This window comes from Anser anser (genome assembly GCF_964211835.1).
Source record: "Anser anser genome assembly, chromosome: 10".
NCBI lineage: Eukaryota > Metazoa > Chordata > Aves > Anseriformes > Anatidae > Anser > Anser anser.
In genome coordinates this window covers 2567611-2586901 of record NC_139730.1, presented here as the reverse complement: position 1 = coordinate 2586901, position 19291 = coordinate 2567611, and the positions used below count along the sequence as shown (strand labels likewise).

The window sequence follows — 19291 nt, the reverse complement described above, 5'->3', positions numbered from 1 at the left end:
GTCATGCCTCAGTCTTTATTCTGCACTGTTTTTATTTCCACGCTTCCATGCGTATCGCCTCTCCCCTGCTCATCTCGGGTCTGGCATCTGTTCAGAACTCTCTGTTTGTAAGTGGTGGTTGTGCTACAACAACCTCCTCTGGAGTGGCAGGTATGGTGCTAGCACACCATCTGCTCATTTATTTCCTTTGGTCACAACGCATTTCCTCATTTTGTATGCTTTTCCTTACAGATAACCAAGGGCCCTCTACATTCCTTGCCAAAGCTAGATTAGCAGTGAGAGCAAAACACTCACCTGCGAGCAGTGGTGTGAAGGCTCTGTTCTGCCAAAGCCTGGATTTACAGTCAGATATGCACTTGTTAAGTCGTCTGCCATTTCATTATTTCTCTCCACATCACTGAGAGAGACAAGCTGGTTCAAAAAAACATCCATTTCACTGGGGACACAAGATATCTTCTCCTGTGGCAAACTCTTTTTCAATGTTTTATAAGGACTACAGATAAGTATCAGGGTATCTGTTTGAGGGGTCTAGAAGGGTTTTTCACACGTGAAATTTAGCAGAACAGGATTTCTCAGAGAAGCTTGTTCTGAAAACATTTCACTTCAGAAGTAAGCCATCATATGATACACTAACACAAATAATAGACAAAAGAAAGAAGGAAACTCCCTGAATCTTTCCCGTTTTACAGACGGTGGTGTAGGGTCAATGTGGCCTACTTTTGGCACTGAAAAGCTCTGAGAAATGCATGCAATTGTAAGGCTTTGGTAAAAAGAAACTCTAAAGAAAATTTTGACTTAGGTTTTACCTGTAAAATGGCATATTTTTTGCAGCTTTGGCTCTTCAAAGTGTCTCTCATTCATATACAAACATTTCATTGACACCAAAATAACTGATGCTGTTTGAATGAAGTTAGTGACTGCCTCAGCTCTCCTGCCCCCGTACGCAAGAAGCCTTGGATCTAACACTAGGTGATGAACGACCACTATTTCCTAGCAAATTTTACCTGCTGGGAGCCCAAGGTAAACTTCAAGTCTTATTTCTGAATGAAACCTTTCATTTTCCTGTTTGACTTCAACCCTTAACCAAAAGGTAGTATTGTATCCAGGAAGAACAGTATCTTTTGAAAATACCCTAAGAACAGAGCACAGGGACGGAGGCAGTAGGACCTTTCCCAGTCAAATCACACATCTTTGCAGTCAGCTATTCAAAACCCAGCACAAGTCAGAGCAGGCCTGAGGCTCCTCCTGTTCAGCTGCCTGAAGCAGCTCCCAGGGGATTTTCTGGTACCTTAGAGCTGGACAGCGAGCAGTGCGCTGAGCTCTGCCCTCTCCAAGCATTCTTTGAAACACCTCGCAGTGCCAAGCACAGAGAGAATTGGTTTAGAAGCTTTCCCAACTTGTTTTTCTGTTTGTTAGCAAGTAAAAACCGCGGGAATACTTTTAAATGGGTGTCCAAGTCTGAGATTTTTGCCTCCACTTTGGCAGAGGGAATTGTCCTCTTTTCTCCAGGTGATAGCTCTTTAGTGACCAGGCCATAAAATTATACCAATGGTACTTTTAAATTGATCTAAAGTCTGTTCATTTTTGTAGTGCATATTTAAAGCCACATTATCGCAAGACACCCCAGCAATGAAATTTAACATTAGCAATTCAGTTCATTAAAAAGGATATTTTAGTGTGTTCTTTCTTTTATAGCTATTACCCTGTCTAAAGTAGGAAAAACCTCAGTCAATTAATAAAACTAACAACTCATCACACATATGCTGCCTTTCTATGAAGTCTCCTTAGCTCTCACCAGTTAAACAGATGAGAAAAGATGTATGTATGTGAGCCAAATTCCCCCTTGCATAACCACAAAATGTGTGCAGGAATGCATTCAGCCCAGTCAGTACTGGCAACCATAGTTTCATTTAGTGAAAATTATCCTTGAAGTGTAAAGTTTTAGTCAACCATCAGGTCGTGTCTCAGAAAAGAGAATAGCTCCGTTATGAAGTTCACTTCCAGACACAGTAGATGTGCTCGAAGTCCCTCGGGGCTCAGCTCTGCTCTGTACCCTCAGTTACAAACACCTCACCAACATGATTGCCTTGCTCTGGTGCGTAACTTCAACCCAGAACCCTGCCTGCTCCCAAGAGTCACAGACACACCTCTGTTCTCGGAAATCTAAATGTCTTACATGCTCCCTTTTGAGGCCATCAGTCCCTGACATGCTGCCCTAGTGAGAGGCAATAAGTAAGTTTTTATACCAGAAGGTTTGCCCATAGCCTCCCTTAGCTTTGGTTTTCAGCACGAACTCAGTGCTGAGTGCAGAGCCAGCAGCCTGATGCTCCAGGGGTACAAGGCGTATACCACTGCCTACTAATGCCATCACACGGAATGCAGAATTTCCATCCTGATCGCATACAGCTCGTCAGAGGCTGCAGAGCGGGTAAATGCAAGGTGACATACCCAGAGAGCCATTACATCTTAAACCTGGCCTCCTGCCTCCTGTTTGCCCACTATATACTCTGAATCAATGTATATCAAAATTGCAATTACAGAAGTGTGGTTATTAATCATATACCGTATGTCATTTTCAGCATATTGTTTACCTAGATGAGGAATAGCCCATTTCTGTAAGTCTTCTGTTCCCAGGTAAGCACTCAAGGGGCAGATCAATGCAAACACGTCTGCTGACCACTGCAGCCAACCACCCAAATCCCACCAGCCCCAGCCTGGCTCCACACAGCCCATTCCTTTACAGCAATTTAGATAGCAAGCCTGTGCATATAGAAAAACTACATCAAGAGACAGAGAAAGATTACAAAGAGGTGTTGCTACCTCAGGCCAACATAGAAGACAAACCGTTAGCATGCAGCAGCCTCAGCAGCTACCACTGTAGGTACAAACGGGAAGCATGGCTTTAACAGAGCATCTGAACTCTCTGTGAATATTCACTCCACCATGTACCTCATTATGGCTCATCTCTTTAACCAAAGCAGCCAAACACAGAAAAAAACAGATGCTTTAACACAGGAGATGATTGTGGTAATATTGTAATAATTACATATAACTGTGTAGAATTATTCTAATAACATTTTACATTTAAAAACATTATTATGCAGCTGGAACCCTGTTACGCTACATACCTAAATTATTTTCTTATCACATCTCTACCCTCTGGTACTCACCTACATGGTAGGTCAAAACATCAGCTCTGTCTAGAACGAAGGAGTATGTTCAGATCACTGACCTGTAGATTGTGCTCTGCTCTGCAGGAATTAACTTTGGAATGGAATTAAATTTGGGCTTCTCTCTATATTGCGAAGCTGACTTTGGTTTTAGTTCATTGACAGAAAAACCCACCATTGATAAGCCTGGATGACACTCAGTAACTCTCGGTCCCTAAACGAGGCCCTCATCAACCTGATTTTCCCCCTCATCTCTTAAGTTCCCATTCAGATAATGACTTAAGCACTTATCTAACTTCAATAACATTAGATGTTCATTACTGACTTTAAAAGGACTATTCATATGCATGAAGTACATGGCTAGATCAAGTCTTCAGAGCAACACTGTGCACTGGAAGAGAGAACTCCAGGGACTGAAACGGAGTCAGGTCAGCTCAATCAAATGTTCAAAATCATTCAAAACAGGCAATCTCAAAGGAAGGCTGGAACCGTTGGGGAAAAATGATCTGTCGCTGCGTGGGCCTCAGACACAACCAGCTGATTTAGGGAAGGAAGTCCTTTCCCACCCTGTGACAGTGAAGATGAAGATGAAGGTGAAAAGTGAAAGGACACAGGGTGCTGAATTTCTGTTCTTCACTCAGTTTATACAAGACTTAGGACAACAGGCAACTGATCTCTTCATCATCAATGAATCACATAGCAGAGGTGTACAAAGCAATTTCTTTCCAAAGTAGATCTTGAATCTACCTTTTCTTTTCTAGAATCAACTGTTGGTTTTAGCTCAGTCCAAGGAAAAGCCAAGGCAAATATGACTCTCATACCTTTCCACAAGCGTATAGTACTTCCAAAGCAGCTAACTCGTAGAAGTTTAGGCTATACCATTATATCTCTAACAGAGGGAGGAAAAACCACCACAAACACTTGAGTAGTAATATAAACAGCTTCAACAAGAGAAAAAACGTTACCACCAAATGAAAAAGGATAGATCAGTCCAGTTTAATGCAGCCAAATTATCTGTGTAAAAATATATACAGGACATGCTGCTGTGCTGCTGCCTGCGCTGAACAGCAGCTTGTGTTTACATTTCCATTCCCTGCTTACAGGCTGTCCTGCGTAGGCTGCGCCCAGGAAGATAGGCTGCTCCGGAGACTGCTGCACACATGCACCACGAGCCCAAGTGCGTGGGCCCAACATCCAGCAGAGGCAAAAATTAAGAACCAGCTGTTTACTTGATAACACCAGTTCAGCAGTGGTTGAAGGGACTGGGATTTTTAAGGAAGAATACATGCTTAGGACTGAAAAAAAGACAGAAATCAATTCTACTCTATAAATGCTCCATAAAGATCTTTGTATGAGCACTCACCAGAGTTTTTTTTACATGTGCATCTCTTTGCGTGACACAGTTGTCACTGAGTCTGCAAATCACATCAAAATTATGCTGCAGTTTGAGCTTAGCTTAAATGAAAAATGTATTAAAACGTTAAAGACCATGTGCTATGGATATGGAATTCTGTTTCAGCTGAAGCATCAGCTAAGCCTGAATCCAAATTTAGAGTCTCATAACTATAAACAGACGTGTACCTAAACTGTATCTAAACTTGGTGTTTGGAGTGACAAATGAAATTCAAGGGCTTTAGTGGAAACAGCACCAATGCACCTGGTTCTGTCACCTCATTTGGCACGTCGATACAACAGTCCTTGTGAAACAATCCCACAGCATAGACAAATTCTCAACCAAGAAACGTGGACAGCTGTCCTTCAGGGACAGGCCCTGAATTTAAGCAGTGGTTCACTAAGAGTTCAGAATATCTGAGGTCCTGTACCCCTACACCTCTTTCCAGGCTGGCTTCCCAGTCAGCCCCCCTATCCTGAAAAGCTGAGGACAAAAAATGAACTAATGATTCCAGCAGATAAGTCCTTCATATTAGGCTGAATTTTGTTTGAACCTGTATTCAAAAGACACACATCACGGTCATTCCTTTGAACTTCATTTCTTCTTCAGAAACAGTTCAAAGCATTTTGAGAACATGGAAGCCAAAATCAAACTTGAAAAATGCCACAGACCCGCTTTAAAATACTCCATTTTTCTCCTGAGATGCCTACTGTTGCTTTCATAGCTTGTCAAGCAACCCCCCTTCAGATTTAGCACAGTATCTGCACTTCTCATTCATCACAAGTCTCAGAACTGAAGCACTCCAGCTGCTCCAGGGCTATACCCTTAAATGCGATCTTGCTGCTATGTTATACTCTTCTGTTGTTATGACCTTGGCTATTTTTGACAAAGAGATAAAGATGAAATAGGTTCATGCTCTTAATGACCATTTGTACCAAACACCCTTTCCAAAGAAAGCTGTTATCCATATGTGTACGATACTGATCACCCTGTGCCACACAGCAATATGATAACCTCTCTCCCCCAGGTGACATAGCATGAAGAAGGATGGTTCGGCATTACTATGCCAACATCCATTTAATTACACTTTGGACAAATACTGCATTTTCTGCTAAAACTAATAGCAAAGCAAACGTTTTGAAAACCACTTCAGTTTTTCCTTACAGCCTCTGTGTTTGTTTACTTCAAAATTTCTCAAATACAATTTTGGAAGGATCTTGCTTTCAATTCAGGGCTCTTGCTCTGAACTTTTCTTTTTCTACCTGTTGCAGAATAAGGTGTAGAATTACAGTTCTGTGAATCCCCTTCTAACCGGAAAGATACTTGTGATCTTCCCCACAGTGAAGAATGCTCTTTAGAGCAAAAATGGTCTTCAGTAATGTTGCCTGATGAGTTTTAGCATTCTGATAGAGAGACAACCTTATTCTCTGTGAGCCTGATAGATTCAATGAGACTCTTCCCTTAGATTTCAGTAAGGTCTTTGTAGCTGTTTCTTCAAAACTGACTCAGCAACATCCTTAAACACCTGCTTAATTTAAAGTAGATGAAAAGTCCTGCTCATGTGGCAACTTAAGGATATGTTTAAGTGCTTTGCTGGATTGGGGCCTAATGGCTTGCAAATACAGATGGTTATTATCAAGACCCAGAAAAGGCCAGGTAACCACCAACAGTCAATTATATTCCTACCAGAACTTCAAGCCAGTATATCATACTGTTTGAAGTTAATTGCTTTGAAATAATTGGACAGGTGAGCAGGTAAGTTCACGCAGAGCATTTGCCATTTTCCTTTGTATTAAAAAAAGAACAACAAAACACTGCAGATTGCATGGACATAATGGGCATGATTAAAAAAAAAGTTGAAAGGGAAGGGAAAAGGTATGTGTTTCTTTAAAGACTTTTCCTTTAATTTTTTAGTATCATTAAAACCTTGAAAAACATTTCATTCAAGAGCTTCTTTAGTTAATACCTCATTACTTCTCTTTTTATTGTTATGGTAATCAAGCCTTAATATATTGCAGCTTTATAGCATGAAATCAAGGCTAGGCCTGTGGGCATCGACAGATGCACAACAGCATGCAGTAAAACACAGGTATAGAGGCATGCAGAGCTGAATATGGCACAGGGTTTTTTTTTATAATTGTTTAGCAATTCATCTGAACTGATTTTAACCTTGACAACAGATGAACTCTAACATGTAGCATGATCACTCACTGGGAAGCTGCACAAAATGGCAAGTTTTGTGATCGCTGTCTTAAAGGCTGAGTTTTATGAAAGCACGAAACAAAGTTTGAGAAAAATGTTTAAATTGTTTGTATGGCTACAGGTTGTAGCTATAGCTATTCAAAACGTTTAACTGAATATATTCTGGCCAAGGGAGAATGGCAACACTAAGAAACTGGATTTAACACCAAAAACTTTCCTCTCTGTAAGAAATGTATGTTCAGTGTCAGAGTTCATACCCTCTCCTGGCATAAGCAGTCTTTGAAGCACACCAAAACAAACAAAAAACAACAAAAAACATTTGGATCTCACTTCTGCTTTTGCAGTGACATTTGAACCTTGTATTGGATCTCTGGTTATATTTGAATTTCATCCATCAAACCAAATGAAAATTATATATAACTTTTAGAAAGTTATAATAGCTGGTCTGCAGAGTATTGAAATACCTCCTCAAGAAGAGTGAGAGTGCCCAGATCTTTCCCAAGCAAACAGCAGATGACCCCCAGTGTCAAGTAGGCTCCACTTCTTAATGTTGTTTTCAGGAGAGATCTTTCAGAAAACAATTACCTCTCCCTTGAGGTTTTTGAAATTTAAAGGGAGCGTTTTGGCAAGCAATCCCTTTCCCAATAGAACAGTTCCAAATAGCCAACAATAAAAGTAATACGCCTATGACTTTATAAAATCACTTAGACTGGAGTCCATATAGCAAAGTTCATCAGCCCCACAGGGAGTTGGTATGTTGCATATAGCCAACAGCTTCGGCTTATCTGGAGCACAGCCTCACAGGAACAGCCATTCAGAAACATCTAACGAATCATACTTATTTGTCACTGCAAACGTGTCCTTCATAATAGCTACCCAATATTCATGAAGTAAAAAGAAAGTAGGCACAGGTAATACAATAGTCCAGTAAAAGCGAATACTGTTTTCCACATTATTCATGGATAACGGTAAGGCGTGACTCAAGGCATGAAGCATCATTGTATCTGAAAATCCTGGTGAACCTCAGTTAGGCAAAGATCCTCAGCTTCTCTCTTGGAAACCCTTGGAATAACAGTTGTACTGTATTCAGCTGATAACTGTTCTATACCTTTTAATTCAAACAAAGTTTCCTAACAATAAAGAGGCCAGTCATCCAAACTTTTAGTATCAAGCATAAAGGTGAGTTACTCTCTCAGCTGCAGTAAAAACTAACTCAGAGGCCATTCACACTTATAAGCATTACGCTTGACAGTGGTAAGTGCTTGTCAGATCAGACCTTAGGACAAGAATGCATGTTGCCCAGCATATAACAAATGGAATGCAAGACAATGGGCACTATAGTCCAGTGCACACACTAATTATATTAATAAAATGAAAGCTTAAATTTTGAGGCTAATCCTGGGCTATCATTTATAAAAGTTAACAGGGCATATTTAATTTAGGAATTGGCTAACGCTTCTCTTTCCACCGCTGAAACCTCATAAATGAAATATACTGGATTGCTGCCCAGTGCGGAAATAAAAGTTATGAATAATGTTTCTATCTCAATCATTGTCAGTGCTTTAATATTCCTAATTACTTTAAAAAACTAAATATTCAATATAGGAAAACCCTGCTTTTTCTTTTTATCTTCACTTGCAAGATTAGTGCAGTTTAGTAAGAGTCACTGGGTACTTTTAGTTCACGAGGCCCATCTGTGCTTTGACATCTTATCCTTTCCTCTTCATGATTACAAAGAATGGAATACTTGTTACTCTCTGTGTGGATGCATGTACAAATGCGTATGTGTGTATGCCCATGTTATCACAAGGTTTTTATTATTTTCTTATTTTTGAACTTCTCCAAGTACACATGCACTGTATAAATACTCACTGGCTGTTAGGTTGAACATATCTATTGCCAAAAATAACCAAAGGATAAAACGATTATCTGAGATTCTAGACTGTTTTACAACTGAAAGTACTATTTTTCCTGAAAAAAAATGTTCTAGATTGCTGTTCAGCATGTTGTGCTGCTCAGTGTTTTCCCTTGTCTACACATGAGGTAATCCCAAAAGTTTGCCTCCAACTCCAAAGAATGGCCTTTCTTTCTGTCCTCCTTCCTACCCCAATTGCCTTTTCTGCTCTAAGTTGGGAGATACCAGCAAAGCTGCAGACAGAACATGAGTAAGCACAGCAAAGTCTGTCCCATTGATTTTAGCCTCTGTGTTCACCCTAGTCAAATTTAACTCCTACTCTCTTCTGATGTTGCCCTTTATAGATCCTTTTTCTGTTATCTTTCTGCCTGATAATAATGCCTTGTTTTTAAGATCCCAATCAATGTGGGAGAAAGGGAGGAACTAAAAGCAAAACAAAACAGTCGCTCAGTAAATTATTCACAGGATCTTTCTATATGCGGCTTTATTTACTCACCTGATGCCCAAATAGACTTCATTTAACAAGCTTATTTATCTTATGTCAATAATGGACTGGGCCTCTATTCCATAACCTTTTTGATATTTATACCGCAAAGAACACTTGCTGTTTCACTCTAGCATGAACTAATCACATCAACTTATCTTTACCAATTAAGAGACTTTGACATATACAGCTTCTCTAGCTGAAGGAACTGAAAGCTTCAAGTGTGAATTTATTTCCTAGTAAAAGGTGCAGAACTCCCACCTCTACTATTTTCCCAGCTTCTGCAGTATCGGTAATTCAGGATGCAGGTTTCAAGTCACAAGGAAGAACTGAGCTCTATGAAGAGTCAATGGTAAAACTCTCACTGGCTTCAAGAGGACAAGTATTCTGTCTAGAAAGTGTACTTTCCAAGTACTCCAAGTACTCCACACAACACTTAATGAAGAATGTGATATAGTAAAGATGAAGAAAAGATGACATAGTAAAGAAAAGAGAAAAATTTAATAATGGAGCTATAATATCTACATTGGTATTCCAGTAACAGGACAGAAAGAATTAAGAGCATCCTTCACTGCATTTAACATTTCTTTATAAGAACAAGCAAAAGAGGGAAAGTCATTATTGTAGCATAGGGTAATATCACAATTGAATAACTGCAAAATAACGAACGGACAAGTCTGATTTTCCATTTCAAGCATCCAGGTTCTAAGGACACTGCTTTGTTTCAGAACTTTTTTTAATAGCAGCATATAACTTTACTTCATTTTTGTAATCTTTACTCACCACTGGAGCAATCAGTACCTCCCCATCCTGGTTCACAATGACAAGTGTCAGGAGAAACGCATCTTCCATGCACACACTCCTCTGTGCAGAGTGCTGTTAAGAAGAAACAATACACAGCATTGTAAATATATTAAGCAGTTGGTAAACATACGCTAAACTATGCTTTACAGAGCAATATTTTGTTTAAAATATTAAACACAGAAAACAAACAAAAAATAATTACTTGCAAGATTTAATTAATACTAAGTGACCAAAATAAAATATAGGTCTCTTTACAGCGATAAACTTATTTGTCAGTTCAGCTCTTTGTAATGAAAAACTTTAACACCAGAAATTACTTTGGTTAGCAGTTTTGCTTCATAATAAAATTTTTAACAAACTGACACTTGTGATTATTATAATTACAGAATACTAGCTTCTTCTATTGCATTCAAGTTGCTGCTATTCATAGAAGAAAATGGAGCTCCAAAGATCCAAAACAAATTTGGAAAAATTAGCTCAAGGAAAAGAAATAATTTTACTACATGATGCAGTTGCTATAAGTGCAGGCTTGTTTTTTCAGGGTCATCAAGTTTTCCATAACTGAAGTGTTCTATATCTTATTTGTCTACTGTTGGATTATTGAAAGTTTAATGTCCTCAAACTATGAAAAACTGGCTGGTTTTACCAACTCACTTTCCAGTTATCTAGAAATACACATGGGAGAATCTCCTTTTCTTTTTCCTGTGTAGGAATGGCTCATGGTTTTAAGACATTTTTTCTCCTGTGCTGCTGTGGTGTCTGACTTGCTTTCCAGTATATGCCCATCTCACACAAACAAACTTGGACGATACTGAATAGCTACTTAAGGACTGAACCTTACTGCTTACTACCTTATTTCCATTTTACCACTTAAGACATTGCCAAAAACTCAGCGTGGAAGTGATTCACACTAGATCATTAATTTGAAACGTATAATTTTCAGCTAGACTAACATGTATGAGTTCTTAATGAATATTATGTAGCAGCAATGAGATCACTATATTGAAAGGGCTCTGATGTTTTTATATCCTGTGTTTTTATATTACATGGGAGATGTGGGTATTGTGCTTACCTAACCAAGAACTGGCTGGAATTGAACTACAAAAGACTTCAACCCAAAATAAAGATTAATTCATTCCTGTCCAAAACAAGGCCAGCTGAGCTGATCTGGGATGTATCTTTGTGTTGCTAACCTGAAAACCAGGCTGAACTACCCGATTTATTTTATCATTCAGTGAACCTTCTTAAAGTTCCACTGGGCCTGTATATGAAACACTCATTTAGTTCCCAGGTACCCCATGGGCCACATGTTTCCACTGATGTCTCGATAATTTAAACAATTCCTGCTGTATTTGACATCCTGTTCGGACTACCAGATTGGATCACATCCTGAATCTACACTCAGCCTGGCATCAAAGCCAACAGAAACATTTTGCTGTCTATGCCTATTCGGTCCTTGGAGACCAAACCCTATAACCTATTCACAATATATCTAAATCCAGCTTTAAATCACAGATGATCTTTATCCATCAAATCACATGTGACCAGCAATTAGAATGTTGCCTCGTTATAACAGCTGCAATATCTTTCTAGATTAGTCATTTCTTTTCGAGGTTCACTGCATGTCAAAACTGAAATTTATTCTTATTTCATATCTCATGTTTAGATAGTATTGCAGGGGGCATGAAATATTGATAGCTAATTCTCTAGTCACTAACTGTCCTAATCTTTTGTGCATATATTTTACTTGAGTTTGCTTGAGTTAGGGTTTCTAAAGACAGTGAGGCATCCTAGTCCACAGATGTAAGATGAAATTCAAGACAACACATTAGAAAAACAAGATTTTTCCATTAAAAAAGACATGCCTTCACGTAGTCATTTAAAAATGGCTAGTTATCTATGATAAGGAGCAGTTCACACAGATAACAGCCACAGACTACTACATTGCTATTAAAAGTACAGTGTGCTAAAAGGTAAATAATATGTTGGGATACGGCTCCTTTGAAAACTGTGCTCCATGCAGCTTCTTCTAAGAATATGATTCATACTGATGTTGCTCTTAACACACTAGTTTTACTAGAGTTAAGAAAATTGAAACTGAGATTTTTCTGTTTCCTGCATGGGCATTTAAAATAATAAGTCATTCTTACATGTAAAATCTGCAACATTTTTATCCTTTTCATTTGGCCAGGCTCTCGGGCCAAGGGGTAATTTGAGAGCAAGAAGCCTGACAAGGAATATTACTGTTCTCTTCCAAATAACAAAACTCCTACCCATTACTGGTCTAAATTTAATGGATTTAGCCACACAAACATATCAAACCTCAACTAGGTTAAAATAAATATGAAATAATAATGAATAATTAAGATAATAAACTTTACTTAATTACTTGTCTATAGACAGAAATGCTGACTTTAATAGTGCTCCAGTCCCTTGCGAAGAGTGTTTTGTAAGACTTGGAACCAGGGCTCAAGATACTATTCCTCATTGTAAGGCAGTCAGTGGTACATGAAATACACTTTTTTTGCATTTTTGCTTTTTAGGCACTTTGAATTCCTTTGTAGTTGATGATTACAATGTTTAAAGAGCGATAAAAAAGTCAAGAAATGTAAAGACAACCCATGAAGCAGTGGGTGTTCTCACCTCTGATTGATTCAAGCAGCTATGAGCTCACTAGAATATGGTCATTTAAAACTGTGAAATTACAGAGGACTAATCCCATACGTGGGGGTCTCAGAAATCCCCCTTTTTAAAAAAGTGAAGCTTTGATATAAGCCAGTTTATTTGAGGAGACAAATAATCAGACTCTTGCACTGCCTGATTCAAATCAGGCCTATAAAGTCTATATAAAGACCACATTTGGGTGCTACTCAGAAGTTTTACCATGGCAAATAAAATTTCAAATTTCCTATGTAAAAGGGAAGTCTTGTCTTGCTCTAATCTTTAGAGTTTAAATTAATTTTTCATTCTATTAACATTCAACATAATAGGATACAATGGTCCCCAAGGCATTCTTCATAATATACTTTGTACAGTGGTTTGCAAATGATCTTACTAGTTAATGGAACTATAAAAATTACTTGCACATAAAGGTCAAGAAAAATAAAGATAAGTATATACTTTCTGGCACTGCCCTGTTCAACACACAGCTAAAGGCCCCTGGAGTAAAGAAAACTTGTACTAATGCAAGGAATATAATTCCTCCCCACATAAAAGCCCAAGCAGATCAACTTTTGGAATTTCAGACTTTTTATGTCTGCATTTTCCCTTGACCGATTCTCTTAAACAATCCAGTACCTCATTGATTATTAGCATTCTTGGCATGAGTTTAAGATCAGTTTGTAGTTTGATTCAGCCTGGTAATAAAATGACCTACATCAAAGCCCTGCCAAAATGCCATCTTTGTAGCAATGTGTTTAGCATGAGTTATTTGACCATATTCAAGGTCACACAGCAACTGCTCCTTATCATGGAATGAAGTCAACAAAAGGCTTCTACAACAATTCATTTGATGCTTATCATTTACTTTATAATTATAAACAGTGTTTTGGTTTTTTTTTAACATATAAGGTCAATACGCAGGGAAATAGACATAAAGTTTATGCTCTTTCAAATCTGAAAGGTCTACACAGATTCCTCTAACACTAGCACTTATTTTTTAATCGTTGTCTTGAATTTGGACTCAAGTATATTAAATGTGTTGTCTGTGTCCCCCATCTACAAAAGTAGTACACTGCTGAGTGGATCCATCTCTTTTGCCTAGAGAATGCTTTCATCCCAGTTACTCCAAGTGAGTGGCACCACGGTGAGTTTCTCCCAGACAAGCAGCAGCCCCGGTCCAGAGCTCTTCTGTCTTCCCTGGTGCTGTGTTCCTCTGTGTGAACACAAACTGCAGGGTTTAACCGTGCTATATCATCCTGTTTTATACAGCCCATTATACACTGCTGATCACTCTTTACCAACACATTGACTTCCTGTACTCCCTTAAGTACCATTACTAACACCTGCCAAAATTACCTTGTAGCCTCTTCTCAGGTGTGAAGGTGCATTTAGAGAAGACTTTTGTTCTAGTGGAAGGTGTATGGAGTGTTTTAGCTTGGGACAGTTTTGTCAGCTTGTCCAAAAATGTAACTTGTGTATGTATTGCACAAAAGGCAGAGTTAAAAAAAGAAAAAAAAGGCTCGTGCTTGTGATGGAATGTGGTAACACCTGCAGTCATCCTTACAACCTGGAGGAATTCACAACCACTGACCCAACAAAGTCCCATCTCCATTCCACTTGTAGGACTTTGTTATGGCAGACAAGCAAAATATCTTCAAAACAAAGATCAGTGTAACACCAAAGGCTAAGGGAACCCATGGTAGAAAGCAGAAAACAGGCTTCACGAAGTGCACTTGTAGCAGCTGGTGTTGCCAAAGAGACATGCTAGAGAACTCTGTACAAGCTCGAGTTTACTGAGCTCTGCGGGCTTTCTGCCCAGTGAGTGTAGTCCAGCCAGGAGGTGACGGAAAGCATAAATAACTGTTGCTACATTTTAATAATGGAAAACATTGCTAAATGAAGATACAGATGCTGCTACGTGAGAGCGCAGACACAGAGAGAAATTCGGGCGCTTTCCTAGAACTACACAGAATGAGCTGTTTTACTGGGTTTGCACATGTGGCAGATGGACATTGCTCCATGACTGCAAGTTCTTCAAAATATCTTTCTTTTCTCTGCCCTACCTCATACAGTTTCTGCCAGGTTTCCTTCCCTACAAACAGATCTCACCCAAACTCTGACCGTTTTCCTCTGTTTGCTGTGAATCAAAGGTAGAGCTGCATTTTTTCTATATGCTGCTTGTATTTAACTTCAGGTCATCCAGCCAGTTTGCCTCATGCTGGATAGTCGCTGGACTCCAGAAAGCAGAAATTTAATGGAAGAAGTGATGTTTTCCTTTGCTATTTAAGATGTGTCCCTGGAACAATTTGGGCCGTTTTAGCACATTCTTCCAGTCCCTAGTGCCACTTTTAGGGGAAAGAATAATTTTGTCAGGTGAAATAGCAGTTATCTCATGGCCAGTGGTTTCAGATAATGCAGAGAGGTCAAAGAAGATGAAAAAGGATGCTTGCCCCTTATCCATTATGAATCTATTCACTCTGGGCCACTCTGGTGTTTTCATTTTAATGTACTGGCCTGCATCCAGGTTGTGCTGAGTCTAGGATATTAGCTTCATTAGATAAGCCTGTAGTCAGCTTTTGGCTAGATTCTCTTCGAATGTGCTCAGAAAAGTGAGGTTTGATAGCAGAAGAAAGATGACTACAGCTAATGCATCTGGGTAGGTTCCCCTTATTCTTAGATTATTGCTTATTTGTGGAATGGAAGATTCCCTCTCTAAATCACTGACTTTCTATCACGAATCATGCTGATTAGATGGCTTCCTGGATAATTTTTTCAATGAAGTGGGATAATAGTTCTTTGTATTGCTTAATGTCTATTTCTGTGGTCATCACTCAGGATTCATCCGTTAATTTATCACCTTGGATAGCACTTTAACGCAGGGGTTAGCAACCTTAATAGATGGAGATACGAAAAGATCTCAAGCCTGCTTAGGCTTTGAAGAATTTATTGTTTCAGTGTAGAGCAACTCTTATTTTTCATCTCCCTCTTGTTACCCAATGAAAGCACTAATAACAAAATACAAAAACAAGGAGATCAATGCAAGCAAAATAAAGATGGGACTGATGTAGATCATACAACAGCAAAGGGTCACAAGATCAACTCCTTTTCCAGTAAGTGCAATGCTATTGCATTTTTTGGCAAATTTGGAATTACAAACTATGCATCTATGCAATCTGAACAGAATCAATGGTCTTTCTTATCTGGGACATGGGGAGTCTCTGACCACTGCCTCAGTGATATATTGATCTGTTCAAGATAGCAGCTAGGATGTGTTATCCTCAGTCCTGACACTCTGCCAAAGCTTAGGGAGTACACTGTGCCAGAGATGACTTGTGAATGGCTAAAATAAAAGAATTGAGGACATACATTTTGAGGATTTTGTCTTCTCCCAGGGAGCAGAATCTGACGTATGTCCCTGTCATTGTTGACAAAATATCAGTAAATACCTATATGAATCTGCTAGGAGGTGAAGATCTGTTAATAAGCATAAAACCTATGTTAGTGTCAGACCAGATTTTCTGTTACTGGACAAACGGCAAGCTGGAACTCTGATGACTACCAAGAAGGTGAACACAGGGACTCCGACATTCTTGTCATGGCTGATTGTTTCAGGCAGATGACATGGGTCCTGACATAATTTTAGCCAGACCACAGTGGTTCAGACTCTCAGGAGGATTACTCACAGTTCACTGGAGGATCTGGCCCTGATGAGAACCTAGTTTAGTCCATGTTGCAAACTATTGCCTGCTGTAGGCCTTACCCTAGGGAGTCATTAGGGAAATAAACTGTGCCTGGAGAAGGCCAAGGTGGAGAAAAGACTGCCACTATTTCCAAGTGCCCTGAGAAAAGCTAGCCTGGTGGATCACTTCAAGGAATTGCAGTCTGGTTGGGTCCAAAAAACAGTGGAGCTGGAGCAGAACATCCCCGAGAAAGGCATAGCATAGCATCAGTGACCATAAAATAGTGCCAGTGCCAGTAATAGAGAAGGTTAGAATCCCACAAAGGGAGAGGTCGGTGACAGTCACACATTTAACAGACTCTTTGTGTCATTTTGATGCCCCGTTGGCTTCATCTGCTCTGGTAGAGAGAGGGAATGGGAGACGGCACTTACCATTTAATAATGACTGAATGAGAGCTGAAAAGCTGCCTCCTAATAGCAGCAAATGTCAGAAGAGCAGAACTGGGGTCAGTTAGATGAACTACCTTGTATCTTTGGCTGTGTGAATAACAGAAGAGCTTTGCAGTACTTCCAAGGACAAAAAGGGAGTTGTGGGAAGGCACTGCAGGCCTCTGAGCTTTGAAGTGCTCCTGCCCTGCAAAATAGACATGTTAGAAGGTTGGGGAAAAGCTACGCTAGTCTGTAGGTCTGTAGGCAAAATCACAGCCAAGCTCTGGCAAGAGGAATATGTGAAAGGCACAAAGGAGTTAAGTTTAAGAACCTAGCCAAAATCCACAATGAAGACAAAACAGCTGTCTAATGCCTGATTTAAACTGGTACATGGCTAATGTCAAATACAAAGGCAAGATCTCAAACCAAGGTCAGAGATGACAGTCCACACAGGGATGTCTGTGGGGACATGGGGATCATCAGGATGTATAAGCATCTGGGCTTGGTCTGTGGGGTGAAGAGGGAAATTCTGCCTCCAGTTTAAATCTTGACCACTCTAAGGTAAGTCATACTCCCAAACTACCTACCATGTCTAGGGCTGCCTTTCTCACTGCTATCACAGGAATTGAATTTGAGCCCATAGAGGACTCCTGACTCCTTGGACATCAGTTAAATATTGATAATTGTTGATCATTGCAGGCCTGAGACTGATTTTATGCATTTTCTGCCACTGTTTCAAGTAGAAACAGTCATTGCTTTCTACCATGTTGATGGGAAAGACTTATGCTGAGATCAATTCTTCTAATCAATGTTCTAATACAACATTATTCTGTAGTATAATTTTCAGCATTTTACTTTTTCTGGTAAATGATTTCCCATTGCCTCACTGCAGGGCTCAAAACAACCGTTATAACTAGTTCAAACTGTTAACGAGGTTAAGAGACATCCTGAATCAGCACAGCAGAAACTACAACCCAGGAAAGCTTTTCCCCTCCTGTGCCCTCTGTCTACTTCTTCAATTTTGGTAAATTGACCAACTCTTTCCAGCAATTTGTACAAAATACATTTTCAGTAGTTAATTTTAACTTGATTCATCCAACCAGCAAACTTAATGAGAATTTGTGCTTTATATTGTGCAAATTGTGCTTTATATTGCACCTTTAGTAAGAATGCTACTTTCTCCAAGTGATGTAGAAATGTTAACATCTACTTTTATGCATTATCTTTCATTCTCTGTATATGTGATCTAGCAGACCTCAATCCACCAAAACGCAATGCCATCAAAAAGAATTTGGCAACAGAAGGTCCCAATTTTTTTGAGGACAGAAGAGGGAAGAAGCAATTCTCCTGTGTTAAAACCAGTGGAAGAATTCACAAATCATTCTGCTCCTTGACCTTAGGAGATTTATTTACTTTATTAATGTATTTACGTAGCCTGAGAAAATGTAATTTTTGACAGGCTGGGGAATAAGGGAGAAGCTTGTACCTAACTAAGATCCCTGGTCGCAGAAAAAGAGAAAGCATAACCTGACCTACCAAACTTAGGCTTGTAGATCCCAGTACAACAACCAAGCCATCTTGCCTTGTTCTCTGGAGCTCACCTTAAAATTATGGCACTTGCATATTGTGATACAGATTAATCACTCAGGGCGTTAAGCGAATTTGTGTATAAACTCCATCACATTCCAGTTCCAGTTTATCTTTGGATCTGGTAGCATTCCACCTGTCCGTAGTTCTCTGATTACTGACTTGCCCTGAATTGTGGGTCTTATGCCAAGAAAATTCTATTTTCTGTGAGTAAATGACACAGCTCCCACCGCTGATTGATTTTCATAGGCTGAGAATATGTGCTCTGTGTAAGACTGAGGATGGGTGCATCAAAAATGTTTTTCCTAATAAATCAAAAATAGGCAGATCAAGATGTCTGGACTGCATGATACTTCTGGCTATCTTTGCTGAGCAATGCAACACCTAATCAAACTAAATCACAACGATTTCCCTAGATAACTTTTAGTCTGCAGCACATTGAACAAATCATTGATTTTTCAAACAAAATCTTTCTTCCCTCTTTTCCAAATTTCATTAAGCCAATACAACAAAAATCCTTTCCTTTTTTTTCTCACCAAAATAGGATGAATATGGACAAATTTCCAAAGGCAAACCTGTCATTGCTGCCAGGCTATTATATGGCATGGGCCCTGGAGGGCCAACACATTCCAGAATTCATTTCAGATCAAGCCACACTCTGCAAATGAAGGTCATCCTGATGAAATCAAGAATAGAAGTATAGTCTGAAGATCATGTTAATGTATGAGCAACACTAACATTACTGGGGATAGAATATTTAAATGCACACACTTTTCATTTTTCTCACATTTCAAAGGGAACCATAGTAATGTGTTTCATAGCAACTTATTGAAAGAACTGCCAAAAGACCCCAGGAAACAAATTGTTGTATAATTATGCGGGGTGATTCTCATCTCAAGCCACTAGTTCAAACTTTCTGTAACCAATTCCAGATTACAGCAAGTCAGCTGATTGAGACTCAAGTCCA

The 19291-nt window shown here is 39.3% G+C and overlaps 1 protein-coding gene across 20 annotated transcripts in view; it reads right to left on the bottom strand.

The window, feature by feature from the left end:
* The window catches only part of MEGF11 (multiple EGF like domains 11), a 286896-nt gene that overhangs the window by 166790 nt on the left and 100815 nt on the right, over positions 1–19291 (bottom strand). For all 20 annotated transcript variants that reach the window (XR_014588867.1, XR_014588868.1, XM_083851208.1 and 17 more), the window contains one exon: positions 9948–10040. Coding sequence is in view for 18 of the 20 variants with exons in the window: in XM_083851208.1 (XP_083707334.1) it covers positions 9948–10040 (93 nt within the window). In the remaining 2 variants the exon portion in view is untranslated. The remainder of the gene's footprint in view (positions 1–9947; positions 10041–19291) is intronic.